The sequence below is a fragment of the Dendropsophus ebraccatus genome, chromosome 5, assembly GCF_027789765.1.
Source record: "Dendropsophus ebraccatus isolate aDenEbr1 chromosome 5, aDenEbr1.pat, whole genome shotgun sequence".
NCBI lineage: Eukaryota > Metazoa > Chordata > Amphibia > Anura > Hylidae > Dendropsophus > Dendropsophus ebraccatus.
The window spans coordinates 11,457,953-11,474,243 of NC_091458.1; the positions used below are offsets into that span (position 1 = coordinate 11,457,953).

Sequence of the window (16,291 nt, forward strand, 5' to 3'; positions counted from 1 at the left end):
GAATTATATTGTTAGATATGCTGTATGTATCCTCATGACTTGATCTGATTTTTATTGTGCAGTTATGTTTTATATTGGAAAATAATTAAATAAACAATAATTAAAAAAAAGCTCAAGGAAAGATGGGAGGGGAATCGAATGTTTACTGCGTTTTTGGTTGAATATTTGATACAAAATGAGTGTACTATTCGATCAAATATGTTGCTCAGTACTTGCTCATCTCTAATTGAGACATCTAATTCTGCCCTTAGACACCACATATGCTTAAACCGTGCCATCCTTATCAACCCCCTCTAACTAGCTGACAACGGACAGTGGCAAGGACAAGCACTATGGTCCATCAGCTCCTCAGTGCATCCAAAATAGAAAGGGGTCACCCACACAGAGCAGGCAGCATTATAAAGCAGTATTGTACAGAAAGATAAAATATATAAAAGTGATGCCCCCACCTGCTGCAGACTGACACCAATACATTCCTTAAAGGAGGACTTGACACTTTTTTGCCCCATCTCCTTATGTGATGTTGCTTAAGGTAATGAGTCGGGGTGCATAAGCTTGGTTTGGCCCCTGACACCCCACAGATATTCTCTTATTGAGCTAAAAAATAAACTAATAAATAAATTCTATTATAAAATACTAAGTCCAATCCACCCCAAAGCGTCAGAAGAGCATGGCCTGGTGTGGGATGTTCAGGAGCTGTGTTGCTAATCTGGCCATGGCCAAGACTTCATATACTGCCAAGCATTGGATCTAAGCAGGTCAGGCATAAGCAGGGAACCTTAATGTGATGAGAGGCTTCTGGGTCCCCCTGATTTATGGGCCCGGTAGCAGCTGCAACCCTAGCGACACCACTGGCAGTAATGTATATGGAATCATTACCCTCACATTTTATTGGGTAACAGGTTACCAGCCATAAAGGCGAAGAATAAGGCCTGCCTAGACCCTGTATCTCCTGGGCTCCATACCAGCTATTTGGTCCACTTTTTAAGTATTTACGATAGTATTACGTCACCTCTTTCATGTTTTAATTGTACAAATTTATTTAAGAAGAAGTCTGGTGAAAATTAAAAAAAAATTCAGGTGTAGGGGAACATAATAAAGAAAGTATACTTACTTGTCTCTGTGCCCCCGCAGCACTGTATTACCGCTCCTGGACGCCGACCAACTCCAGTTCTCCCTCCTGCAATGTCACAACCTGGCTGATGGATGTGCACTCAGCTATTCAGTGATTGGGGTGGGACAACCGTTGCAGCCTTTGACTGGCTAAGCGTCCAATCTATCAGCCAGCTCGAGTATGTGTCACCTTGTCGTGACGTACCAGGAAGCCAGAGGGAAAAGTGTTCCAGCGGCAGATCTGGGGGTGGTGATGCAGTGCTGAGGGGGCACAGGGATGGGTAAGTATACTTTATTTATTATGTCTCCGCCTGCCCCCACCTGCATCAGATTTTTTTTATTTTTGCCAGACTTTTTCTTCAACAAGAAATGACACACAAAAAATAGCACAAGGAGATAAATAAGTAAAGAACTATGCGAATTGGTAACTTTTTGGTCAAAAATCTTTCTACGGAGTGTGGAATATTAGTATTTTTTGTACATTTTGAATCAGTTTAAGTTTTAAAGCTTCTGTCCTCAGGCCGTAGATAATGGGATTAACAATGACAGAAGTGAAAACTGAAGTGATGGAAAGAAAGATGTGAACTGCGATAGAAATCGCTGCGCCATTCAACCTGTATCTTACAAAAATAAAAAGCGACGCTGTCACAAAAATATAGTAAGTGATCATGTGGGTGATCAAAGTGTGGATGGCTTTAAAGAATGATGACCCGGACGTCCTCAGACAAATCATCAATGTCCGGATGTAACAGTAGAGAATAGTCAGTTGAGTGAATGCAACGATAATCAACGATTCTACAAGCCCCAGGATGTTATTTGCCGTGGTGTCCCCACAAGCCAGTCTGACCATTGACATATTATCACAGTAGATATTATTAATATTGACCCCACAAAAGCTCAGGTAAGCTGTCAATGTCATAGGAATCAATATGAGTATAAAGACAAGAGCCCAGATCGCATATATATATTTCAAAACCTTAATATTAGTCATGATGGAGGAGTATCTCAGAGGGTTCCCCACCGCTAGATATCGGTCATAGGCCATGGCGGTAAAAGTGAAGCTTTCCACTGTAGAGTAGACTTGCACACAGAAGGCCTGAGTGATACCTCCAGGTAATGATATGGTGGAGGATCCCGACAATAAAAGAACAATGATCTAAGGGAAGATCACAGTATTTACGAAGACACCATTAAGGAGAAGATTACAAATGAAGATGTACATGGGCTCATGGAGACTTTCCTCAACATATATAACATAGACCATCAGACAACACAACAATGTGGGTATAATGTACAGAACAAAGGCTAAGAGAGAAAAAGGGATCCAATATCTCTCCATCTCCAAGATTCCCAGGAAAACAAATGAACTTCCGACCCTGGACATGTTCTCCATCCTCGTGCCTGACTGTAGTAAAGTTGTGATGGGAGATACATCAGACACTTTGTATTCCTCTGAACCATCGCTAGGTTTATCAGGCTCTTTCTTATATGCGGTTTAGTACAGTGAATTCTCTCTCAGAGGATTTAGCCTCCTAAGATTTCTGGGTTGTTTTCAAGTAACTAAAAACAACAAAGTTGCTGACTAATAGGAAACAAGTCATCTTCTGTACTATATGGATGGATTTAATGTAGAATGTTTAAGGTCATTAAATACATTATTAATATTATATTTGCAGATCTTGTATAGTACGAGCCCCCTACTATAGTACTGTACACCTTCAAATAAAGTCATCTCTGTGCGAGAAACACAAATCATGTTCTGATACTGAACAAAACCCAATACAGTCATACCTCGGTTCCCGAACACCTCTGTGCTCAAACAGAATTTTCCCCTGAAGTTTCGTTCGGTACTTGAATATTGTTTGGTATCCAAACAAAGTCAGGGGAGACAATAGTTCAGCTGACAGTTATTGAGGTGTTCGGGAACCCCAAGGTTACAGGAGCGGGGATTCCCATCATATTGACTTGAATCCCCGCTCTAAAGGGGTGTTTCCTGCAGCAGAGGCAGAGAGAGAGGCAGGAGGGGTGGCTGTTAAACTTGCTGCACTGCCCTTGCTTCTCCCCGCCTTAGGGAGCAGCTTCTTAAGCCTTCCCCAGCTCTGTGGACCCTTCTCCAGGCCGCCGACCACCCTTCCCATAGCTGATCCTGCAGCAGCCGGCCAGTGCTTTCCTCAGGTTGTCGCTGCTTCTCTCCGTTGTGGGGCACAGCTCCTCCAGCTTGTATCAGCTGCCAGGACCCATCTCCAGGCCGCAGGCGCCTGTGATTTAGAGCTGGACATGGGTACCAGCAGCTGGGGCAGGCGGAAGGAGCTGTTCCCTGTGGAGGGGCGAAGCAGCAACAGCCCGGGGAAAACACCAGCCGGCGGCTGCAGGATCAGCTGTGGTGAGGGTGCTGAAGCAAGGGTGCCAGCAGCCCAGAGAAGAGTTCACGGAGCTGAGGAAGGTTGGAGGAGCTGTTTCCTGCCTTGGGGAGAAGCAAGGGTGGTGCAGCAAGTTCAAACAGCCTTCTAATGCTTCATAAATGACAGGGACCCCTTTGAGTTCCCATACTAATAATGCTCATTTTTGGGATTCAGGACAGTTAGCCCCCAGTGTACCCCCAAACACAGCAGTTAGGTTCCCCTTTGCAGTAATGGACTATAACAGGGGCGTTCCGGGCGGCAGCCCGGGGCCCTGAGCTCCTGGGGGGCCCATGACCACCCAAAAAGACTTATACTTTCAGTGGTGTACTGTCTCCTGGCTACACTTCCACCATGATTTGCAAAAAAAAAATCACAGCTTTTTTATGGCAATTTTGCACAAATCAGGACATCATGACATTATCTATACTGTACTATGAACGCCAGGCTAGTGCCGCCATAGTGGGTTGGGGGGCCCAGGCTTGGTAAACAGCCCGGGGCCTATGGTAAAGTTAATCCGCCCCTGCCCCTTTGTGCCCTTAAACATAAGTCATGCCAACTATTATCCCACACACCAATAAGGCCACCCTTTGTGTCTTGCAAAGTTGTTGCCAAGACAACAATTAGACCTTTTATGCCCCCACACAGCATTTAGGCCCCTTTTTGTGTCTTTACAAAGTAATTATCATCCTTGGTTCTCGAACCACAATAGCTATGAACGCTTTGTGTGCATAGACAGTAGTTAAACTGTTTGTGCCCATCATGTGTGCCCCTGCACAGTAATTATGCCATAAGCGTGACCACAAGCATCAGTTAGGCCTCCACCATTGTGGCCCCACACTGCACTTACACTCTGCTTTGAGCTACAATATGCAGCCCACTTTTGTGCTCCACATGGTAGTTAGGCCTCCATAGTATCCCCACACCGTATTTAGACACCAATAATGCTGCAGCATGGTAGGCAGGCCCCCCTTTGTGCCCCATACGCAGTAACTACGACTTCTTTTCACCCTACAAAGTATAAAGCCCCCTTTTTCCCCACACACAAGCTAGGTGCCCCTTTGTCCACCCAGACAGTACCTAGTCTTTATTTTAGGGAAGATTTATGAAGTTTTTGTCCCAAGTATATGCCAGAGAGTAGGTACAGATTCTTGCCTTCTCCCTGGCCAGGCCTCCTCCTGCATCCTGTATCTGGTTTCCTCCAGACATAAACCAGCAAATTGCTCTGAGCAAATGTAGTTTTGGGCCGGGTGTAGGGCTGCCTGTATGTACTAAGATGCGTGTGCCTCTTATTAAATCTGCCCAGGGGAAAGGGGTTATGAGAACAACCGTCTTGATAAATGTCCCCCTTTGTGTTTCAATTACAATAGTTCAGCCCCTTTTGTCCTCTGTCATTATACTTAGACCACCATTACCGCACAGTAGTCAGGTCTTCCTCAGTGTCTCTTGCACAGTACTTGGTTTCTCTTTTGTGCTCCGAACACAATAGATAGGTCCCCTTTGTGCCTACACAACAGTAGTAAGGTCTCCTCTTATGCGCCATACAAATTAACTAGTTTCATCATGCAGTAAGTATACCCGTTTGTATACCCTCTTAGGGTATGTGAACACTAGGGAACTCTCAATTCTTTGGGAAGACAGTGGAATCTGCCTGAGCATAGAGTGGAGTCTATGGCAGGAGCGCGCAGGGGCGAGTGGTGGAATCTTGCTTGATGTTATCCGCATGGATTCCATAGTGTGTACATACCCTTTTAGTAGTACATTTGCACCTTCTGAGCACTATCTCTCTCCGCTTGAAGTTGCGCCTGTTCCATTGACTCAATGATATTCTAAAGCTCAATTTGTTGTCCACCCAAAGAATTGATGTGTCCTCAGGCAATATTTAGGTCCCACTTAGAGGCCCCACACTGCAGTTAGGCTGCATTCACACGTTCAGTGATTTTCCTTGATCCATGAAAAACTATCCGTTTTGTATCTGTTTTGAATCTGTGTCAGTCTTTTTCAAGGAACTGTTTAAAGCTTTTCAAATTACACTGATTACATCACATCCGTGTTTTTTACAGAACACATGGATGTTCACGGGTGTCCGATCCATGCAATCCGTAAAAGAAATCGGACCTCATAGACATGTATGGGGGAATCTGTGCCGTGATCTCATCCGAGTTCTGACATGTCCTATTTTTTCACGGAATGGATTGCGGATCTGCAATAAAACTGAACGTTTGAATAGATTAATAGAAAGCAATGAGCCATTAAATTGTCAAAGATCATGAATCCGTGATCACAGACAACTTCACAGAATGTGTAAATAAGGCCTTGGACTCATGCTCCTGCCCAGAAGGTAGCCCCATCCTTTCTTGTGCTCCTGTACAGTGGTTAACCCTCCCAGTAGCTATGTCACCGTTATTAATAATGCTACATACACCAAGATGCCTGGTATTGTTATAATATAACCAGTAATACTAGCATACCACAGTACCACCTTATAGTGAACGGTGAGTGTTACACTATGCTGATCTTATTGCAATTAAATTGATCTTTGCTCTATGTGAATTTTATAATATATCCCATACATATTTGCCCTGCACTGCTTTATGCCCAAGGCAGATGGGAACTTAAAGGGCATATTAAGGCTGTACCCAGCTTTCCTCATTCACACTGATTTCCCTTTGCTCCAGAGCCATATGTCCTACCCCAACCCTTGGTATCCTTTTCCTCTACTAGTGAGCGTGACTCTTCTTATTAAACTGATAGAGACGCTCATTGGTTTATCAGCTCCACCTCCCTTTCCTGTGTTTGGGAGGTAGCCGCCTATTCTGCCTACCACTGCTCTTGGCTTTTTCAATGACTGGAGTTGTACAATTTCTTTCTCTACTAGATCCAGAGGGCCATGAAGATGTCCTCCTGAATCCTCTCTGTACTCAAATACCCAAAGATACTACCAATACCCTCTTAGTGCCACGCACACAGTAACAGTGATCTCCCTATGCCCCCAATGTAGTGCTAGTGCCCCCGTACAGTAAAAATGCACCCAGTGTGCCCTGTGAATGTAAATGTGTGATGGACCACCCCCGATGCGGTAGTCTGGAGGTGGTATGGCCGGTCACTTGCTAGGTGGTGAAGTGGGACACCAGCTCTATGGTGGTTGGCTGAGATGTAGCTGGAATCTAAGATGTTATGCCGTGACGCCAGTGGCGGTTGGGCACACAGGTATGGTGACACACCTGTTTTTATTTTAAAGGGTCGGTTACACCTTGTTTCTGTGTGGTCAGTGACCTGCTGGGTTGCTACGGGGTCCCTTGGGCTGTTATCATGGTGGTCCGGAGTGGAGTAGTGACCCACCCAGACTAATGGTACTGCCACCCACAGAAGGGGGAAATGTCCCAAGGATTTGGTGTATACTGTGTTGGTGCGGGACGAAGAATCACAGAGTCTCTTTACCATAAATAAAATCTTATTTACTCTGAGAATACTTGTATACAGCAGAACATACAGCTTTGCATTGACAGAGTACATTAGACTTGATAAGACACTTGATAGTACAGGATTCAAATCTGTGATAAGAGTATAACAAGTGGTATAGTCGTGCTGAGTGGGTTGCATGTTGAGAGATATAAAGAATCAGAGGAGCAGAGAGGAGGATGTCGTGAGAGTCCCAACCCAAGTAGTACTGTGCTCTGTTGAGATGTTGGACGATGAGGTAGAATTTGAAGAATGCTTCTTCAAGCATTCTAGAGGGTGCCACAAGCCCCAGACTTTGTTACCTGGGATGAGCGGAATGCTGAGGGTTCCTTGCGGACAACCACGCTGCGAGATAGAGTTCATAGGCTTCTAGCAACTTTGCTCTATCCGGATCAGTTCCTAGATTTCTGCTGTTGTGGATACTGTCCTGCACTGTGACTCTCCTAGTCCAAGGCGTGGGTTGAGATAATCTTTGAGTTGTCCTCTCCTGTGAAGAACTTAACACTGCATAGTGTTGTGTTAAGTTACTTGTAGAGAAACTGTAAGCTGCATCTTGTCTTGCTTCCTCACTGTACAGGAACCTAAGACTGACCTCTAAGGCTGGGGACCTGGCAGAGGGCCAGGGCCCAGTTGAACCACTGTAGGGAGCACTCTATCCTGCGTCCTTCCTCTACAAAGTCCAAAATCAAAACACATACACTGTGGGGAATGGTTCCGGGTCCACAGTGGGCCATACGCCCGTACGCCACCGGTGGTTGCCGGAGTGCCCCGCCGCTCCCGACATGCAGGGAACCATTTACAGGACTCTCCAGCCCTTCCTGATCAGTCTGCAGCTCCTTGATCTGGCAGGGAGGCTTGGAGGAATCCTGCAGTGCACCAGTACTCGTGACGGCTGGCCCCTCCCACCAGCACCAGCAGGGGACAGCCTATCAAGGAAAAAACAGAGGGTACGGCTCGGGGAAGAAGACCAGGCAGTCAGCCTGGTAAGTCCCTTTCTGTGTCTGTCTTGCCCTCTGTTTTGTCTCCCATTCTCTCCAGTGTGTGTGGGGGTGTGAAAGAGCTGGGGCCATCTTGTAGCGGTATGTTTGCTTTTGTGGGTAAGGCTGTGGTTCAGTTTTTGGCGAGCTAAGAGAACTGGTAGTACAAGGCGCTAGCTCGGGGGCGGGTCTGTCGGCGCCTGGGGCAAGTGTGCCAGAGTTCTCTAGCTCGCTAGCGGGTACAACAACACCGATTTTCACGTGGGTTGGTGCCAGCTCCGGTTGCACCAGCGGTGTTTGCGGCGGTGGTGGGGGATGCATCAGTCCGCCTGGATGATTCGGCACGTGGGGATGTGTATGTGTTCTTTGATGGCCTGTTGGGGGCACATCTAAAGCAGGAAGTGCGCAATAAGATTTGACAGTATGTATACATGGAGATATTCTCCCTTCTCCCACTGGAGAAATTTAACATTGAGAATGGTGAAGAAGACTAAGAAGGAGGAGGAAGAGAAGCACAGGCATCAGTTGATACCTCAAACTTTTACGAATTGGTTGCAATCCCTTGCAATCCTGGCTAGTGTAGTGGGGGAGCAAGCTCCCCACTACTGCTCGGCTTTGTTTTGCTACATGAACTGTATAGGCGAAGCCCAGTGGCAGAACTACCGCCGTAGCGGCTGCTACGAGGACCCACCGTATCAGGGGGCCCGTGGTCCGGGCCCCCGGGGGGTGGCATAGCGTGCAACTTAGTGTCCGCCAGGGCTAGTATTTCCAGCATAGGGAGCGTCTCTAACACGCACTCCCTGTCCCGGAAGTACAGGCCGCAGGTGCACACTGAGCTCACAGGTACTTGTGCTGATCGGGGATAGGACGTCCCCTTTTCACTGCACTGCTGTCCCGTCCTATCAACGGGCAGCACAGGTACCAGTGAGCTCAGTGTGCGCCCGCTACTTCCGGCACAGGGAGCACGTGTTAGAGACGCTCCCTGTGTCAGAAGTACTAGCCCCGGCGCACACAGAGCTCCGGAGCTGCAGAGCTGCCGGGGAAAAAGAGGAGAAGACAGCCGACGGAGCGTGTTGTTAGGTGAGTTGTGTTTTTTTTTTTTCCTGCTTTGCAAAGGAGGCTATCTATGGGGAGCAGCATAAGGAGGCATTTATAGGGGATCATCTATGAGGGGCAGCATAAGGGGGCATTTATTGGGGGACAACATAAGGGGGCCAACTATGGGGGGGAGAACATAAGGGGGCATTTATAGGGGGCCATCTATGGGGGACAACATAAGAGGGCCATCTATGGGGGGAAGCATAAGGGGGCATTTATAGGGGACCATCTATGAGGGGCAGCATAAGGGGGCATTTATTGGGGGACAACATAAAGAGGCATTTATTGGGGGACAACATAAGGGGGCCAACTATGGGGGGGAAGAACATAAGGGGGCATTTATAGGGGGCCATCTATGGGGACAACATAAGAGGGCCATCCATGAGGGGCAGCATAAGGGGGCATTTATAGGGGGACAACATGTAGTGGGAAAACATGAGAGGGCATTTATAGGGGGACAACATGAGAGGGCATTTATAGTGGGACAACTTGAGAGGGCATTTATAGGGGGACCAAATGAGAGGGCATCTATAGGGGGACAACATGAGGGCACATCTATAGGGGGACAACATGAGAGGGCATCTATAAGGGGGGTGGAGAACACAGGGGGTAATTTATAAGGGGGACTACATGGGGGACCATCTATAAGGTGGATGGAAAACCGGGGGTAATTTAAAAGAGGGACAACACAGATGATCATTTATAAGGGGGACAACATAGGGGGTAATTTATAAGGGGGACAACACAGGGGGGCAGAAGAGGACAACACAGGTGGCATCTCTAAGGGGAATACACAGAGGGGGGCCATCTATAAGAGGGGATACACAGAGGGGGGCCATCTATTAGAGGGGGGGCCACCTATAAGAGAGACTACACATAGGGGGCCATATATAAGGGGGAATACACAGAGGATAGGGGTTACACAGAGTTCCGATTGCAAATTTAAACATGAGTGTAGTACCTGCAGCGGGAATCACCCTCAATCTAAGTGTTTCAAGCAGTCGAAGGGACGCTCCACTGAGCCTTCTTACAAGGGGTCGGACGCCAGTAAGGCTTGAGGCGATGCCACCGCATCTAAGTAGGTACCTGGATCAAGCGGCCAACCAACTCTTGCGTGAAGGTTTTAAGATTGGCTTCTGTATCCTCTTTTCCCCTGAGGCTCCAATTTTTTGCCCCATGGACCTGGGGCGCATGGCGGGCCCATTTGTGCAACCGCTGTGGCCTTACTTGCGGGTCTCTCCTTTGGGACTGTCCCCCAAGAAGGAGCCCAACAAATTTTGTTTGATACATCATTTGTTCTACCCGTCAAGCGGGTCGGTTGTGATTAATCGGTGGCTTGTTTGGTTTCCTATGTGACCTTTGATCGGTCCGGTGGTGTGGACCAGGGGCACTTATGGCTAAGACGGACATAGAGGCAGCCTTTCGGTTGTTGCTGGTGCACCCCGAGTTTTTTCATTTGTTGGGCTGTATGTGGGAGGGGCAGTACTATGTGGATTGTTGCTTGCCGATGGGGTGCTTAATTTCGTGTGTGTTGTTTGAGACATGTAGCATGTTTGTCAAGTTGTTCATGCATGAGGAATCCACGTTGCAGTCTATACTGCAATAACTTCATGACTATTTATGTGTCGGTCAGGCGGGATCCGCAATGTGTTCTGCCCTCTTACATTCAGTTCAACGGGTGACTTGCAGCTTTGGCATTCCAATGGCACCAGATAAGACGGAGGGCCTGGCAACGGTAATCCGTTTTCTGGGTATTGAGCTCGATTTGGTGGCAAAGGAATGTCGTCTTCCAGCTGACAAGTTGCAGGATTTGCGGGAGTTGGTTGTTTTTTGGGCTTGCAAAAGCTGCGGTTGTGCCAGCTTCAGTTCCTCTTGGGCAAATTTTGCCTGTGGCATCATGCCCATGAGGCGCATTTTTGCATTGGCGATGGCGGGTATCCGTTCCCCACTCCATTTTGTTTGGTTGACAGTGGAACATAGGGCCAACCTGCAATTGTGGGCAACGTTTTGGAGCAGTATAATGGCCGGTAGGTGAGGATGGAAGATTGGGTGGAGAATGTGGATATTAAGTTATTTACGGATGCATCAGGTTCAGTTGTTTTCGGTGCGTACTTTCAGGGTGAGTGGTTTGGTTTGCCGGGGGGGGGGGGAGCTGATGGCTGACTGGTGAACAGCCTTGTGCTTAATCTTACAGTGTTAGAGCTGTTTCCCATTAAAGCAGGGGTTTGGAGCCCAAGGTTTTGCAGCAAAAAGGTCAGTTTTTGCTGCGATAACCTATCGATGGGGCAGGCAAACAACAGTTTGTCCGCCTCCTCACCTCTGGTAGTCGGTTTGTTGTGGCATCTGGTTTTAGGTAGGCTTGCATTTCTGTGGACGTGTCGGATCAAAGGGTTTAAGTGGGGATCTTGTTCCACTTCTGTTCATGTTTAAGGGGGGTGCCTTTGGGGATGGGGTCTCAGTGTCAGGATTAGTTAAGAAGCTTTCGGGTATTTCTTATTGGTTCAGGTTGTTAGGGGTGCCAGATGCTACGAGGGAGTTTTTAGTAAAGCAGTCGGTTGCGGAGTACAGGATTTCTAGGCTAACCAGGGACAGGAGAAGGCTTGTGTCCTTTGAGATTTGCTAGGGTTGTTGGACGGCCTGTGTTTGGATGGGTATGAGTGTTCCGGGCAGCGTTTTTGCTCGCTTTCATTGGGGCCTTTAGAATCTGTGAACTCGTGATGCTTGTCAAGTGACGGGAAGCAGGTGGGGGAGGTGGTGTGGCTCACGGAACAGTTTTCATGCTGGCTTTGCCACTCTAAGTTGGACCAGGTGAGTAGGGACCGGCATGTGGTTTTTTACCTGGTGGCGGATTTGGCTGCATGCCTGATTCGGTGTGTGGGTGACTATTTGTCTTTCTGGCCTGGGCACCCCTTTCTTGATCCATCAGGATGGAAGGGCGTTGTCGCGTTTTCAGTTTGTGGCAGTGTTTTGCAAGGGCTTGGAGCATTTAGGTCTGCTGCTACAGGATTGGGGTGGCGACAGAGGCTGTTCGTTGTGGTTTGACTGATAGTGTGGTGTGGCAGATTGGAAGATGGGAATCGTTTGTTGTAATTGTTTGTCATTATTGTTTGTTATTTCATTGCTCTCCAGTAATTGTGTTGTATGTGTTTTGTTTTCTAGACAGGGCCTGCCTGGTGTGGATTGTAATGCACTAATATGTACATCGGGGTGCTCAGCGAGCGGAAGTTAGACCGGAGGGCAAGAAATTTTCCACAAAGTAACGTGGATTGGGGTTTGGGGCATGCTGTGGAGCCAGATTGGATAAGGCTGGTATGGACCTCGGGCCCTTTAATTTACAGGATGGCATTGAGACTGCCCTGAAGGTGTGGTGGTCTTGGTGGCGGAGGGGTGGTCACGGGTGGCTCTCTTTGAGGTAGTTCAGGGTGCCCACTTAAAGTGATGGGTAACCCCTGTTTGGGATCGGAAATGTGGTTTGGAGACGATTGTGGTGGCGCGCGTGAATCAGTCGCGTGGTGCTGCCATTACAGCGTGGCGCATATCTGTACAGTTCCCCTGCTCTCAGCATCCAATTACAGATGCTGCCTGTACAGGGGAGATACCATTACAGGCATTCTACACGAAACACGGAACGTGGGAATACAGCCTTACTGTGCTGGGCATAGGGTTTCTGAAGCCCCGCAGTTCTAAACACAGCTGGGGGTGTATCAATAACTCCTTTACTGAAAGCTTAAAGGCTCTCGTACAGTCCAGTTCTAAACAGTTTTTAGTACTGGCAGCATTGAATGGGTTACTGTACTTTGTATTTCTATGGCTAACATGGTACAACAATACTCTACTTGTACTTTGTATGGAAAGTGTAGAGAGATGGTCTGCCTCAGACCCCAGTATGTCACTACATGTGGGATGCTGGTGGGCACTGTGATCCTTGCTTTCCCAATGGTGCTTGAGTCTTCCCCCTCTCCCCCATCAGCTGGAGAGCTTTCTGGTTAATACCTAGGCCAGGCCATAAGTCACTACTTCAGGTTCCTAGAGTTATCCAAGATTTATTGTTCAACTTCCTTTTGAATCCCAGAAACGGTACAGAGGTTTAAGTTCGCTCTGCTACCAAATATACTCAAGTTCACTTGCTTAGGGTCCCTGAACTGAAGATTCTTTCCTGGCTGTGGAAAGTGCACCTGACAAACTCTCTCCCAAAGCCTCTCTTAATCCCACCTTTAGCTGACCTTCTCCTTGCTGCTCAGCTTGTAATCCAACTGTTCTCCTTGTTCCCCTCTTTCTGCAGCTTTTCTTTTCTGGTGTCCTGACAGCTTCTCCTGCTTCTTCTTAACTTGTTTCAGCTATACCCTGTCTCAGCTATACCCTGTCTCAGCAGGCCTTTTATGTGGAGACGATAAGCATGCACCCCCTACCTTATAGCAAGTTCTAGAAAGAGCTGGAAACTTCTACACAGGGCTGTTTCTTCCACCTTGCTGACCGGGCCATTCTTTGCATGTTAGTTACACCGGTACAGAGAATACATAGCATAGTTCATATATATATATATATATATATATATATATATATATATACCAAACAGTTGGTGAACAGATGCCATCCTAGGCCCAGCGGCAGGAATTGCGCTCTGGTACACTACAGAGATGTGGGGCTGAGCATTTTATAAGCAGGGCATAGCCAAAAGATGAGCTTCTTACTTCCACCAATCATCTTCTCTTAGGGAGGCCGCACTTGGAAACACTTGCACAGCACTCACTCAGTTACTCAGTATACCAAACTGACCCCATCTATCAGTTTTGCAGGCTATCTCTGAGGGCCACCATACTCGCAGGCCCCCTAGCTTTCTGGGTGGGGCCACAAAGCACCTCCTACTACAAACTGGCAGCTACAAAGTCATGTTTCCTTGTGCACAGACAAATTGACAGGGCCTAGTGGTGTCACCATATGTAGCAGCCAGACATTTTTTATTTTTTTTTTTAAACAAGAAAGGAGAACTGGTGCACATCCAGCACAAGTGTGATGCACAATAATACTGTAGCAGTATGGGTGGGGTCAATATTACTAGCTGAGCATTGAATGCATTTTTGGGCATAGGTTGATGTTTTTACATAACAAATAAATAATCATTCAATTCTAAAATTATTTATTTTTAAATTGAGCCCATAAATAAAACAACCTCGAAATACATCAATTTTGACTCTCTTTTATGGGTTTTATAAACACTTGATAAATAAATTCTGGCACATTAATGAGCTTGTCCGGGTAAAATCAACTTTAAAAGTAAGAGATTGTGGGGGGTCCAACGCTTATACCGACCACCGATCTCCTTATTGCTTCCCCTGCCCCCCAGCTTTTGTATTATTAATAGAGCCATAGGTACGGCACGTGACCGGCAGCTCTATTTATTCCTATGGAGGGGACGGAGAGAGTGGAATAAAGTGTTCTTCTCACTTACTCGGCTCTTTCCGTTGGCTCCATCGGAATAAATAGAGCCCCGGGTCACGTACCGTACCCACAGTTCTATTCATAACACAGAAGCCCGGACAGCCTGTTTAATCTTCATCTTCTTTCTTAGTGTTCATATTGCTGTTCCTACACCAGGCCGATGTGAGGTTAGCTGGAACAATGACACCTATAAAGTATTGTTGCTTTCATACAACAAATCCACTTCTTGTTATACCAAAGTATTTCTTATAACAAACAGATAGTATATTGACCACCAGATAAAGAAAATTCTAGTAGATCTAGACTCTAGAAGTCCATTTGGAGGCGACCTTGGAGCATTCACTTTCCAGCTTAGTCTTCTGCGAGAATTAACTTGGAATATATTACACCACTGTCTTCCAACCTTTGAGTCCCATCATGCATTGTGAGAGTTGTAGCTTTGCAGTTGCTGGAGAGCCAAGGGGGACACTATATAACACAATATAATACCCTTTTGTTGATACAACACATGTTCTGTACAGATGAAGGGAAAAGGTGACATCTTCTGTGTAGCCCAATTGGTATGCATCTAGATAATTTTTTTAATGCCTTTGAATGAGTTGGCCAAAAGCTTGACACTTCATTTTCTGTAAGATCTTAACTTTCAAAGTCTCGGTTCTCACCCCGTAAATGATAGGATTCAACATAATTGGAGTCATCAGCCCAATGATTGTGATCAAGACATGGGCAGTGAGAGAGATTGATCCACTGTTTATTCGGTACCTTAGTAATATAAAGAAGCTTGCGATCATAAAAGTGGAGAACGCCACAAGGTGGGTGACCAGGGTCCGGATGGCTTTTTGACAAGCTTCTTTAGAACTTCTCAGACAGATTATGAATGTTCTTATGTAGCAGTAAGTGATTATCAGTAGGCAGCTGATGTCTATCAGAAAAGCCTCCACAGCCCCAAAGATATTGTTGACTATGGCGTCGCCACAAGCCAGTTTAATGAGAGACATGTTTTCACAAAACACATTATTGATGTTCACCCCGCAGAGGGGTAAATATGCTGTCATTATGACAGGTATGAAGACCACCATGAAAGCTGTAGTCCAGCTCATAGTTATAAATGTTAGTGCCTTACCATTTGTCATCAGAGATGAGTACCTTAATGGTAGACCAATAGCCAGATATCGGTCAAAGGCCATGATGGTAAAGGTAAATACTTCAACAGCAGCAAAGCTATGGAGGAAGAAAGACTGGATAAGGCAACCAGAAAATGTTATAGTTCTACATCCGGAAAGTAAGTCAATGATCAGCTTGGGTATGAAAGTGGAGCTTCCAAACATCCCGTTGAAGACCAGATTACATATAAAGTAATACATTGGTTTATGGAGTGTAACTTCAGTGTAGATGACAAATACAATTAAACAGCATATGAACATGGTGGTGATGTATGTAAAGACGGACATTGTGAAGTACAGGTATCTGAACCTTTCCATCTCAATTACTCCAAGAAGAACAAAGCTAGTGGTGACTTGTGACATATTTTCCATTTTTTCTTTGTAGCTTCTTATCCTCTACCAACCTTCTCTATAAAAACTTCATCTACAGTAACACAAGGAAACTATAGGACACCATGCACAGTCGGGATAATATACAGTATGTAAACTGACTATAATAACTTGGAACCACCTGGATATATTTATACTCCGTATCAGATCCTCAGAGACAGAAGCTTGAAGTTTAATCCTCATTAGAAAAGCACAACGCTTTACTAATTGCCTCAGGAGAACTTTTACCTCTAATGAACCTAAAGGCAAC

General features: G+C 46.4%; 1 protein-coding gene across 1 annotated transcript; it reads right to left on the bottom strand.

Annotated features, from left to right (window-relative positions):
* Positions 1–15,069: 15,069 nt before the first annotated feature.
* On the bottom strand, positions 15,070–16,014 carry LOC138794050 (olfactory receptor 4B13-like). Its single transcript, XM_069972816.1, has one exon. The coding sequence runs from the start codon at positions 16,012–16,014 to the stop codon at positions 15,070–15,072; it is 945 nt and encodes a 314-aa protein (XP_069828917.1).
* Between the last annotated feature and the right edge of the window lie 277 nt (positions 16,015–16,291).

Coding starts and splice junctions, on each gene's coding strand:
- LOC138794050 (XM_069972816.1), bottom strand. CDS start 16,014: ATGTCACAAGTCACCACTAGCTTTGTTCTTCTTGGAGTAATTGAGATG.